Source organism: Drosophila subpulchrella, chromosome 2L (assembly GCF_014743375.2).
Source record: "Drosophila subpulchrella strain 33 F10 #4 breed RU33 chromosome 2L, RU_Dsub_v1.1 Primary Assembly, whole genome shotgun sequence".
Lineage (NCBI taxonomy): Eukaryota > Metazoa > Arthropoda > Insecta > Diptera > Drosophilidae > Drosophila > Drosophila subpulchrella.
In genome coordinates, this window is record NC_050610.1 from 23,016,173 (window position 1) to 23,029,334 (window position 13,162).

The 13,162-nt window shown below is 38.5% G+C and overlaps 1 protein-coding gene across 3 annotated transcripts; it reads right to left on the reverse strand.

Annotated features, from left to right (window-relative positions):
- Window positions 1-1,089: 1,089 nt before the first annotated feature.
- On the reverse strand, window positions 1,090-13,019 carry LOC119548557. Of its 3 annotated transcripts, none has more exons than XM_037855858.1 (3): window positions 12,928-13,016; window positions 12,802-12,869; window positions 1,090-2,289 (listed from the first exon to the last, which is right to left on the reverse strand). In XM_037855858.1, exon 3 carries the CDS (start codon window positions 2,287-2,289, stop codon window positions 1,303-1,305), a length of 987 nt encoding a protein of 328 aa, XP_037711786.1. In that variant the 5' UTR covers window positions 12,802-12,869; window positions 12,928-13,016; the 3' UTR covers window positions 1,090-1,302. The 3 variants fall into 3 exon arrangements, with proteins under 3 accessions (XP_037711786.1, XP_037711785.1, XP_037711784.1); XM_037855857.1 differs by having other exon boundaries at window positions 12,802-12,874; XM_037855856.1 differs by having other exon boundaries at window positions 12,802-13,019.
- Between the last annotated feature and the right edge of the window lie 143 nt (window positions 13,020-13,162).

Sequence of the window (13,162 nt, forward strand, 5' to 3'; positions counted from 1 at the left end):
GCAAAGAACACATACATATCTATACTATATACAACCCAAACAAAAGATCAACAACGCATTTGTGTGTATCTAGAAACCGGCAAGCAAGCCCAAAAAAATAGATCTCTAGAAACTGCGCAGTTAGGAAAAGTTTCGCCTTTGCCCCCGGTCTCCCTTTTCCACATTATAATTATTTATTCAAAAGTATTATGCGGAGCACATGTTCAGATAGACCGATCCCTAGGGCCAGCAGCAACAACTACTTCACACTGATCCCGGCACGTTCCAGCCCCATTTGAATACTGCGCATGAATAATTACTCAATGGCAAACAGGCGTTGGCGAAGTGTTTGCCCAGCCAGATCTTGAGATTAGCATCGCAGTGCAAAAATTCGACCACACGAGATAGTGCAAATAGTGCTACGCATGCGAGCTTTGTGTGACCTAAGCAGATGTTTACCGAGTTATAAATATAAGGCAAGCAATTAAACTCAATAAGTAAACTAGGCAAGCTAGTCAAAACAAATAGTTAAAGGTATTTGCTTTTTAAATTAGCAGGAATTGAATTGAACTAACAATGGATTGTTGTTCATTAATAAAAACTAAATTGAATAACAATAGTATACATTGAAGAATTGCGTAAATAAAATTGGAAAATTGCATATTGCTTCTTGAAAAAAAACCAAAAGTTTGACTCGCGAAATTGTTAATTATTTTTTTTAAACACAAGGAAGATGGTTGAGTTTTTTGAAAACTAGAATTTTCAAAAGAGTTTTTAGGCTTTAAATATTTTTATTGTTATGCAGGTTTTAAAATTTTTTTTAGGTTAATATTTAATTAATTAATTTCATGTTGATGATATAACGTTAAAAATAATAGTATACTTTTAGGCGACGTCAGTAACAATTTTTAGTTCCGTAAATGACCGTTTTTATGAAGATTTCATTATGGAGCCACTGAGCAGAAAATAATTCTATTAATAACAAATTACTTGTTTTAATAATTAGTATATATAAGTTATGTAGCCCATATTAATCATTTTTTAAATACTTTTAAAAAGCTTTTACGATTTTTGAACATCCCTAATAAGCATTTTTAAACTCATTGCTAATATTTTTAACCATATTTGTATTTATTAGATCAAGTTTCGATGTTTCGCATAGGACAAATGTACAAGAATCTCGAATAGTTTGAGCAAGCTTACGATCTACACAAACAAGAAAATGTTTTAATTACATATTTACAATAAAATATACATATTTCAATAGATGTAGATGTGGAGATGTGCGAGTGGGTAGGGAAGGTAGCCTCTGCCGCAGCCTCTCTACTTGAATCTCAGCAGGTTGTCCACTCCGCCCAGGGGTCCATGGCCGAAGTGCAGGGCATCCGAGGTGGACTCCGATCGAGTGCGAGCCTCCAGTACAGAAGCCACCCGCTGCTGACCACTGATGTAGCCCAGGGATCCGGAGCCCAGGTACACATTTCCATTGGGCAGTCTCACAAAGCCCAGACCACCCGATCCCAAGGCGATGGCATCTCCTCCTGGCGATCCTCCCTGAGATCTGGGCTGAACGGCCAGCTGCTGCTGCTCTAAGAGCAAAGAATTGGCCCTAGAATCTATCTGGATTCCATTCCCCGACGGAGCACCCACATGTGCACCATAGCGATCGAAGAAACTGGATCCCGAGAGGAATGGACCCGGCGTCTCATCGATATCGTTGTCTATAATCTCGATGACGGCATATTGCTTCAGTTGTCTTCCATTGGACACGTAGGACTCCCCGGGAGAAATCAGGGCCTGCTTGCCGAAGGGAATGCGAAGATTTCCTCCTTCGGGCAGAGGAGCCGGTCCAGTGGGCGGCACCACAATGGGCGTGGCCAGTGTGGGAAACGGCTGGCTAATCCTTACGGGGGGAGGAGGAGATGGAGGTCCATAGATGGGCTTATAAGTGGGCGCTCCATGGAAACTTATAGATGATAGAGGGGCAGCCGACGATGGTGGGATATATGTGGAAGCCACTGGCTTGGCCGGCAGATAGTGACTAACGATGCTGGCGGCAGGAGCTGTGGGACGACTCCTCGGGATCGGAACCCTGGCCGTGGGAAGAGGTGGAAGGGCCGGAACCGGTGGCAGCGGATGAATTGTGGGCAGCGCACTGAACTGATGACCTGTGTACACCGATCCGGGTCCCGAGGGAGCCGAAGGTGCCGTGGGTCTCGTGGGTCTGTTGTAATGATAGCCAACATCTGCCCTAATGCAGACCAAAGAGAGAAGCAACAGCCCTAGAATACTCAGTCGGTGGTAAGGCATCTGTAATTGAAATGGTAGAGTTTTTATTCAGAAAGGTAATCCAAAGAGCTAAGACCTAATTAAAACTTAATTAAAAGGGGAAATATCTCTTAGCACACATGTAATTACTTATGTGACATCACATAACTGCTCAATCAATTTAATAAATATTTAATGAGTAGTCGTAAACATAATTGATCCAAAATCACTCAACTCTGGCGGTTAAAGCTGTCTATACTCTGTACATCAAATGGGGTATATTTGCAAATTGTATCAGTTTGATATTGTTATATATTGTTATAGTATATCATTTAGTTAAATATCTCTTAGTTCCCCAAAAATTGGGAATCATATCACAATTTTTAAAATACCATTGGAGAAGACAAATTAATATGAATCTAATGTGCTCTAAAAAAATAATGGTATTACTTATCTTTAGTCCAAATAACTTTTTGATTCCCGAAAATTAGGAATTAAGTCCCAAATTTCCAAAACAGCATTTAGAAACACAAACTCAGAAGAATGCATTGGATTCTTAAACCGCGCCAAACTTTTTAAAAATATATATATATGTTCCCTAATCTTCTTTCTATCAATATTATAGAATATTTATTTATCATTCAGTGAGATTATAGGATTATAAGGTTTGTCAAATTTAGCCGAAAGAGTATTCAGCATTTTCCTTGATTTTAACATTTAAACCTCACTGTTTTTGATATAATTGATTTAATTTCGCAGTGCGCCGAGTTAAAAGTAACTGGTTGTGGTCTGGGTCTGCTGGTATATCGGTGGATCGTTGGATCGGTGAATCGTTAAGTGGTTGGATCGGGCTAACCGCTACTGTAATTGGCGTGATATTTCATGCGCAGATATCGTTGCCCAAGGCGGCGATCATAATGGAAGGTGGTGGCCAGAAGAGAGCCCCGAGCTAATTAGCAAACCGAATCGCAAACATCTCCGAGTCACCAGGGGTCTGGGCTCCATTCACTCTACTCAGAGCCCCCCACAAATCTCCAGCCAATTAAATCAAATCGCCACACTTAATTGGATATTTATATTCATTCGTCCTATTAACACTTCCCACACAAATAGCCCTCCTTTTGTGCGGCATTATCAATCTTCTTGGGCGCTCTGAACAAAAGCGAACAGCCAGGCGGGCGGCTTAATGATATTTATCAAGTGGCAGTCGCCACCAATGAACAACTGTGCACTGGAAAATATCTTAAGTTAATGTAATGTTTTCGGGTTTAACGAAGTTAATGAAATTATTTGATTTCCCTTAAAATTATATATTAAAAGTATATATATTGGAAGCTCATATTTATTTATGAACATTTTAATAAAATTAATATTACAATTATTATGCTTGTTTTATAAGTAAGATATTCTTAATATCATTGAAATATTATTATGTTTAATTTTAAAGTGTCATTAAACCTAATAAATCTGATTAGAATCAGAGGAGTCATATTATCAATGCTATTTTTATTAATATTCTTCCATTTACGTGAGATATATGAATATTAAGGTTTTTATAAGATGATATATTTATAAAATAATATTAAAAGAAGAGTAAAAAAATGTTTAAAGAATTATTTTAAGATAATTTTCATGAAAATCTCTTTTTATCCTTATGACCTTATGATTTTATAAAATTATATTTTCCAACATTTGAAAGCATTTCTCCCTGTGTAGATACAAAAACAAACAGCCACTGTAACTGGCAGCAGGTTCAAACCCAGGGGCATGGCTAAAAGGGGACAGGGGGGCGGAAAAGGGGGCGTGGGAAGTGTGCAGCCAAGTGGCGTGTGGTCATTGTTGTTGTTGTTCCTATTCCTACTCCAGTTGTTGTCGTTTTTGTTGTTATTGCTGCGTGGGCGTTGCTCCGGTGTCAGTTGTGGGTTCAGATCATGCATCGAGTTGTAGTTGTGGTTGTTGCCGGCTCACTCGCCGTTGTTTACATAAAAGGCGTTTAATTAAGTCATTAACAAGGGGGAGATAATAAAGCATGTATTTATGTGGTGCCACCAAATGGATTGCAAAGGAGTTTTTATGGCGGACTTTGGAGGGAGTAAAGTTCTATGGCTGCTAGATTTGCAATCATAAAGTTACTTTGTATGATATTGGGGTACTTAAAGTTTTAAAATGTTGTCGCCAAAAATGTTTAATAAAAGAAGATTTAGAAACAGCGACCAGTGCTTCCGCATTGTGTACTTTATATTCTATTTTAATTCTATATCTCGTTTAAAAAGCAAGTTTGTTGCCTAAGTCTTTTGTTTATATACCTCCCTGCCGAATAAATCTCTTGGCACCCACATATACCCCCTGGCCTAAAACCCCTTATTGGCGGCCCAGCTCAAATAGATTTGTAATAAATTATGCGCTATATGCACTATAATAAATCAATAAATTGTTGCCATACGCAACTTTTTTACTGGTCATCGATTGCTCGATTTGCTGTCTTTTTGCTATCTTTTTTTGCGTGTGCTCAATTTTTTTAGCATACTACGAAAACGCATTTTTTCAGAGCTGCCAGCGTGTGCCAAGCAGACAGAAGGGGTTTTCTTGTATCGAAAAGGGGTAAGTGGGGGATCAGGGGACTTTGGAGGTGACAGTTCAGACAAGGACAGTAAGGGGGATCAAGTTTAAAGTATTTTATTTATTCTAACAAAATTATAGTTTATAAAAGGTTTAAGTAAAAAGTATAATTACTTACAAATATTATAAAAAAATTGTAAAGTTTTAAAAACTTGAGTAAAGGAAACAATGTAGTATTGACAGTTTTCGGAGTAATTTTTTAATATTTCGTTTCATAAAAATAAGATCCTTAAAGTAGTTTTTGCGATATGTTCACAATACTTCATATTTTTCTCACCCCCCTTCAGTACGCCACTGGACTCGAAAGGCACTTGGCCAGCAGGCAAAAAGTCAACTTGCGTGTTGCTGGCCACTTCAGGCTCAATGAATGAATTGCATTGATTGAACGACTCACGCACCTCGCTTTTGGGCCTGGCTTTTTCGGCTTCGGTCCAAATCCACACTGCTCTATAAATTTTATGTGGATTTTCCGCCAGCAGGGAAATGGAGACCGGGAGTGGGCGGTGGAAAGCGGGCGGGAAAAGTGTGTCAATGCGGCTCGAAGTCGCTTTGATTTGTTGATAACTTTTGCGTGGCACATTTCGGATGATATTGCATCACCGAAATTGTGGCGCACTTTTTTTTTGCTCGCCAGCGGAAATTAGATTTTTAGCCAATCGGTTAATTAAAATCCTTTGACCACGCCAAGAAACTGCGATTTTCCCACTCACTTTTGGCCAAGAGCCAAAGGCTAAGAAGTTGTGGCCGCATAAAACGTAATCGATGCGTTGAATATTAAGTTTCCAACGGTCCAGTAGCCAGGATGTCACGTTATGGCCTCCTCCTCTCTGAAAGTTGTGCAATGTTCATGCTCCAATCTTTAGATATTTTTTGGGTTTTTCGGATTAGCCGTGGGGCGTTTTGTATTTGGGTTTTCGCATTGCGTCTAAACGGGTTTTAATAAACTGGTATCAATTGGCATCGCTACTTAAAAACCTCGGGATGATGGAGAGCAGGGCCGGAATGCGGATTGGTTATTGCATCGGGGTTGGGGGGGTTAGCTAACACTCACACAGTCGCCAGCACATTAATCACTCAGCTGTACATCCTTCTACCACCGATTTACACGCCGAAAATGAGCATGTCCAGACCGAGTGGACATATCATGACAAATGTTGCGTATGCGCCGCGTTGACCGACTAAGAAACGTGAAAGGAACTGTGTTGGCACCGCTTGAAGGTGGAATACTCTATTGATTGGGTATTAATTCGGGTATTAAGTCTACAACTTTTTTATTAGATTTTAAGGACCATTTTTAATAAATATAAAATTTTATTTTACTAATTCCTAATACCCACAAATTAGAAAAGTCCCATGCAACGCAGTTAGAAATTAAAAAATATTTTTTCGGTTCGTTTTAGGTTGTTCAACTTTAATAAACTATAAACAAATTTGAATTTTAACTATCCAACCATTTCCATAAATTCACAAAGTAAACTTAGGTAATTAAATGGCAGGCCAAAAAATCATAGTTGCTAGATATAATCACATTAGTTAAATCATCATTTTATTTCCCCATAAAAAAAATCCCATTAACGATCCTAAGACCATCAAACCCCTCCTGAGATCTCCTCTCCCCCAACGTTTAAGGGTACTCCGAAAAAAAGTTATCAAATCGAACGACAAGTTTTTAATTACCAGCACAGCACAGCAAATGCACTTTCAAATGCGTAAACTAGTTGTCTGCCAGACAGTCGGACCATTGCAGATTTCAATTAAAAATCTTTGAAAACCCGAGATCCAGACAACTCACACACAGTGTCTGGCACTCGAAAACAGAGTCCGAGTCGAGATCCAAAGACATGGCCCGATTAGGGTGTGTCGCTGAGTATCTCCCTCTGATGAGGCGGCTTTTAGTGGCTTGGACATTCGGGCCTTAGGGGAGATCGTAGATCGAGGATCTGGGAACCGTCGGGGGTATGGAGAGTCCAGGGGACGGACCACTGAGGACTGGCAAAATTTGCGTAAGTTGCCGGCGCGTAACTCGAGCGCTGCCTTTCCAAATGGCTTCCAATCGGGCCACGCAATCTTGACCAGGCTCAAGCGGCGAGCTCGGGCCTCCTTGTTGGCCAGTACACAGGGAGAAGAGATAGGTATTCTTATTTGTTTCTAAAAAATATTCAAGGAACTGGAATTTAAACCATTTTTTACAAGACATTGGTCCTTCGAGCCTGCTTTTTGTTGTCCTAGAAAATGTAGTGATAAGAAAAGTATCTTTTGAGTAATAATAAGACCTATACCACCTACTATTTTATTTGGTTAGCCCCAAATATAACATTAAATAATCAAGAAATATTATTTTCTGTGCACTCTGCACCGAACTAGGAAAATTGATTGACTTGAGGCGTTTTTCGACGCATTTTCCTCTTGCGCTTTTCAGCTTTTTTCACGCCAAATGTGGAACGCACTTAAAACGCCGCTAATTGATGTCGTTCGCAGGCAGCGACGCTGTTGCAGGTTGCTGGTTGCTAGTTGCTAGTCGCTGGTTGTATCGGCTAGTTGCAACATCTATGTGGAATCAAATTTGATTTTATCTGTGTGGGTCTATCTCGTTCTGGCCAATGCTAATTTACCTAATCACCCACGGTGGCGGCTTAAATTCTTTGCGGCAATTAAAGCGGGTGTTCGAGCGGCTCGAATTATACAAAATATTTTTGGCAGTCCAAAGGTGACAAATGGTTTAGTTCAGGGGCTGTAGATAATGTTATTTCTAAAAAATATTTACTTCATTTGTAGACAAATTTTTTTATTGCATTCGCAAATTGTTTTAGAGAAATCTTAAATACTTTGGAATCGACAAAGACCATTGCTGGCCTTGAAAATTTTGTAATTTCAATTGAACGAGCCGGATTTGTAACAGTTGGAAAGTTAATCAGTGAGCACAAGAGTTAAGTGGAAACAATTGTCTGCCGTAATTAGTTAGAGAATTGGGCCAGTGACGATGAAGAAAATGAAAAGGAAATCACAATTGAAAATAAAAAGCTTTATAAAAATGTAGGAATTACAACTTAGTTTAATGTATTATGTTTTGTTTTTTTTTTATAATATTTATTGTTAAATATTTTTTAATGCTCTAATGGGTTCAACGTGCGATAAAAGCTAAGTGAGTCGAAACTTTAAAATATTTGAAATTGGAGAAACCACTTCCCCACCTCAAAGTGCAGTTCAAGGCAAACATCACAGTATGCTCACACATTTTCCAGCCTTTATTCTTTGCGAAACCGAAATTCTAATCAAAAGCTACGCCTTAGTGACCGGACCACGCCCACATGTGCGTTAACTTGGGCCAAATTGAATGCAAAACGCAATTTGTAGTCGAACAAGCTGCGCGAAGAGAAGGAGGAACATTGCCTAATAACTTGCATCAAATGACAGCCGACTTGACCTGGATACCGAGAGTAAAAAAAATCAGCATAAACAAGAAGTAACATGTGTATGCTATATAAATGCCAATAAAAATGTTTCAATAAATCGGGACAGGTGCCAACAGGTAAGTATGCAAATGCAAAAGCAGCAGCAGCAAGACATCACTGCACAATCGAAGGAAACAACAATTAAGATCCGGAGATTATAGATCCCCAAACAGTGAGTTAAAACTATTAATGAGGGGAGCGGACAGCTGACAGCGAGCTAAAAAAGGCAGATTCAACCCGTTTTCGAATCAAGTTCGTTGCCTCAGTCATTCGTTTTGTGCTTGCAGGCTTTGGCATTTGATAAAGCAATTAAAACGGAATTAAGCCAAAATCACACAAACAAAGCCCAACTGAAATTCATCACAAAATGCCAGGCGACATTGGACGATTTATTTTGAAAGGTTCTGCTAATTGCGAAGTTCCAGGCCAAAAAAAAAAGTGTCAACTACCCAGTACTGAAAGGGGGCGGTTTGACCTCCAACACATTCTAACGCCCGCTGACATATCACGAACTTTGTTTGGGAAATGCAAATTGAATTTGGGCTCCAGTAACTCCGCCGATCGATTTGCATAGCACTTATACTCAGTCGAAACTTGAATTGAGAAATCGCTGAAAAGAGATTCCGATTCGGATTCAAACGAAATCGAAAGGGGCATATGCGTGACTGCCTGGCTTGAGTAACTCAACCCAGGTTGAACTCGGCCCACAATCAATATTTTTGCCAATTTGAACTTTTGACTGACTAACAATAATAGACGCCTCGGGGAAAAATGTGAATAACGGCAGGCAGGGCCACAATGGATCGGATTAAATTGGTTTCTTCTTAGAAATATTGTGGATGCTCAATTGGATGGTTGCAAAATACCAGTGAGATTTTTATTAATAGCAATATGAGATTGGGAAACGTCTTGATTTCATCGCCGCTTAACCTTGCAGAAATATTTGTAGAAAATGTTTAGCTACTTGGAGAAACCTAAGAATTACAGTTCGAACTTTCCAGTCTTGACTAGAATCCTTGATCTATATGTTACCTACTCTAAAAGCCGGTTTCAAAAACTATTCAATCTGCTTAATTGGCCAGAGGTCAATGGATGAAAACCCTTTTGACAGCCTGAAGATTTTTCCTGTCTTTATAACCGATAACCCGCTGGGCTCAATCAATTTGGGGCTTAGTCACTGCTTTGGTTTTGCGCGCTCTTCAATTCAATTTAATTTTTCTGACTGCTAGCCGATCTTAAATGCAATTAATTCGTCGGTCTGCCCTTGTTATTGTTTGCTTTTAAGCTTCGATTTGGATTTCGATATTGGAATCGCTTACAAGGGATTTCTCAACAATTGTTTGTTTTCCTCCTACTGCTGCTGTTGTAACTGAACTTTGCACCGAAATGTTTGCTTTGGTTAATTTGTAAATCGAACATTTAGCCGGCGAAGATAGAAGAGTTACATAATCCAGGGCCCGCAAATGGGCGACGCCCACCCTTAGCGAACCCAAAGTTCAGATCTTGGCCACTCCACATTGAGCACGTCAGAGGGTAATTAATGTAAGTCCCGAAGGGGGGAACTCAATTAGTAATTGTCTGTCTCAGGGCCCGTCTTGTGTTTCTGTCGCTGTTTTTGACTCCGATTTCCACTCGGCGGCTGGAGTGTCTTGTAAGGTTGTCGGGCGAAATGTCAACGGATTTGTACGCATTTCTAGGTGCAGCCCAGACTTTGGCTTGTGCCTCACCCATGGTTCTTTTCTGGTCTGGCCTGGTCTGGTTTCTTTTATTTATTAATTTTTATGCGATTTCAAGCCCGTGTTCACCTGCTTCAAGTGCTTGGGGGGAAGTGTCAGGGTTCTGACTTGATTATGACACATTATTTTTGGGGAATTCGAATTGAATTCGAATAAAAGTCATTTAACTTTGCTTCATTAATTAACCATGTTTGATGGTTTCGCTAAAAGTGTTAATTAAAATGACCCAAAGATGTGCCGGGCAATAGTATATCATAAAATAAAAAGTTATCTTAAGTAAAGTGAAGTTTGTATACTCTAGAAGCAGCCATTAGCAAAGATTTATGAGTTTAGAAGTGGCACAGAAAATGTATAGAAATGGGAAATACAAATCATACAGTTGAGAACATTTATCAAGAACCATTAAGAGTTTTTGTCTATTAGACGAAGCGAATAAATAGAGACAGCTAGCTGTCTTACATAAATTAGACACTTAACTCTTAGATGGCTTGTAAAAAACCCATATAATAATTAAATTCACTGGGTTGCTATTTAATCCAACTTAAGATGATTAAAATGGGAGAGAGGTTGTAAAGCATTTATAACACGATAAAAGCTTTAAGATATTTTAAAACGAAATTGGTAATTTCCAAGAAAAACCTTTGCGAAATATATTAAAACTTTATTTATTTTTTTTATAAACATTGTCCAAGTGATAGTAAAATACAAAATATGCAATTCTCTTGCCTTTATGTCTTATTTAAGGAGAATAAGCGGTACATCAAATATCAAATTTTGATTTAAAACCCAATAAATTCCTGTCCATAAAAAGCTATACTTAAGAAGCTCCAAATGAGCCTCGATCGGTGATAAATATCACGCACTTGACCTTGGCTTTGGCCGCCTGAGAGACAAACAACTATCGAGAATCGTATCGTTTGGCTAGTTCCAGGTCTTCTTTTCAGCATTTCCATTTGTTTTTCTAGTTTTGGTGTTTTCATTGCAATTAAAAGTCGTGGGAATGAAATTTGCATATGCAAATTCGATGATGGAATACAGTGCGAGATTTGCGAATTTTTTTATGTGTCTGCTTTGCTTTGGCTTTGCTAAACTACATTTTTTTTTGCCAATGACATTGAATGGTTAGTGTGTAACAATTTGCCAAGCTTGTCACTCGCCAAGCGGAAGCTTTGATAGGTGGAGTTTCTATGACTCTGGGGAAAAGGAGAAATGAGAGGTAGATGATGCTGCCATAAATTCGCCGACGTTTAGTCAATCAATCAAAAGACTTGGGCAACGAACTTGCTTTCAGTTTCGGGACCGAAAAAGCATTTTTCTGCTGTAACCACATTTGTTTGGACAATCTGTAGTTGCATTGTATTTAAATTTATTCTGTGTCTGATTTTTTGGACCCACCACATAGAAAGGCAGCTGCAACGCCAATGGCTCTATTTCAATTCGGTTTCCATTTCGATTTCAGTTTCGATTTGAGTTTGAGTCTGGGGGCTGACATTTTCCATTTCAATCCGAATGAACTTTATCGATGGATGTCTCCAGCCGGTCGCTGTTCACTCAATTAAAATTAATATGCAAATTAGTCTGTCTGCCACCGTGTGACGTCTGTCAGGCTGATTAAAGCGCAATTCGCTGGCAATTTCAATGGCCAATTCCATTTAAATTGAGCCTAATCAAAATGATCCGTAATAAAAAGACACTTGTAATTGTCAGTCGGCAACAAAGTCAAAGCTTTACTATTGCGGTCACTGCTGATCCCCCTGAAAACTATACTCTGTTCTTCACACTACTTAGCACAATTTGTATTCATTATAGCCAGCATATTTCCGCAATGCAAGAGCTTAGCAAAAAAACTAGGCAAACTGGTATGAATATTAATAAATGTGAGCCAATGCTAGATTTTGTATTTATCTAGGTGTAGATCCTCTTAAAAAGTCTATAATTTTTTATGGTGCCATGTTTATGCAATCCGTGACATTTGGCCTATAGAAAGTATTCTATGAAAGACAAAGCATAAGCATTAGCACAAAAAGTGGTTCATAAATAAAAAGTTCTATATCAAGTTTTTCTTAATTCCCATTTAAACGAAACTGAATTTTTAATTTGGCAAATATTTTTAGAATGCTTATTAGGTAAAGTATAATTTATTAAGGAACTAGTCTTTTATAACATAATGGGTTGTTTATGCAATCGTTGACATTTGGACCTCAATTAATATTTCAAAGAATATAACAAAAGTTAACAATAGCTGCTTATTATTAATAAGTAATTGAAGTAATAATTGTAGCTGACTTTTTCCTGGTTGCATTTCAAGGGAGCTCGTTAATAATTAACAAGTCAAGAATTCTTATACGTTGTTTTTAGACCATTTTAATGAAATCAGTTTCTCGTGGCTTTAAAAAAAGGGGTAGATCACAAGCACAACGGAGAATGTTTATTTATACAATTAAAAAAAAATATGAATGAAATTAAATTTGTATTAGGTTTTATTAACCGGAGTTTTTGAGTTGTGTTTTCTATATTTGTATTTAATGCATTTCATATATTCTGTATATCAACTGTTCTAACGTCAGAAACATAACACAAAATTAAGCACAGCCGCAAAAATTGCATCATAAATAATCGTTTTATTTGAACGTTTTATCAGGAACTTTCGTGCGAAAGCTAATTAATAATCCGCCGATTTTGGAAATTTATGCCAAAAACTGGCTCACGTACGCCTTGTTTACTCTTCATTTCAGGGGTTCTCTTACCTTCACTTTTGTTTAGAACTCAATTATATGATGTATCCAAATGAAGTGTATATTCCGAGGGCTGGAAACTTAGCTACAGATTTATTTTTTAGAATCTTAAAACACAGTGGAGCATTAAACTCGCACCTTTTTAAGGATCCTGATCCTTGGCTGCACTTCACTTCCGCGCGTTTAAAAGCGATTTTATTCGAGGCGTTCGCGATGTTTTCGGTTTGAAGGCGTTTGCTCCACTGAACCACTTTTTATGCAACGCCAAGTAGAAGTAGCCGCCGACTCCGAAAGTCCGGTATTCCGAATAGCCGAGTGCCCGAAGAAACGAAGCAGGCTTCTCTTCGGATCTTCGGCTCTTCGGGTTCAGGTA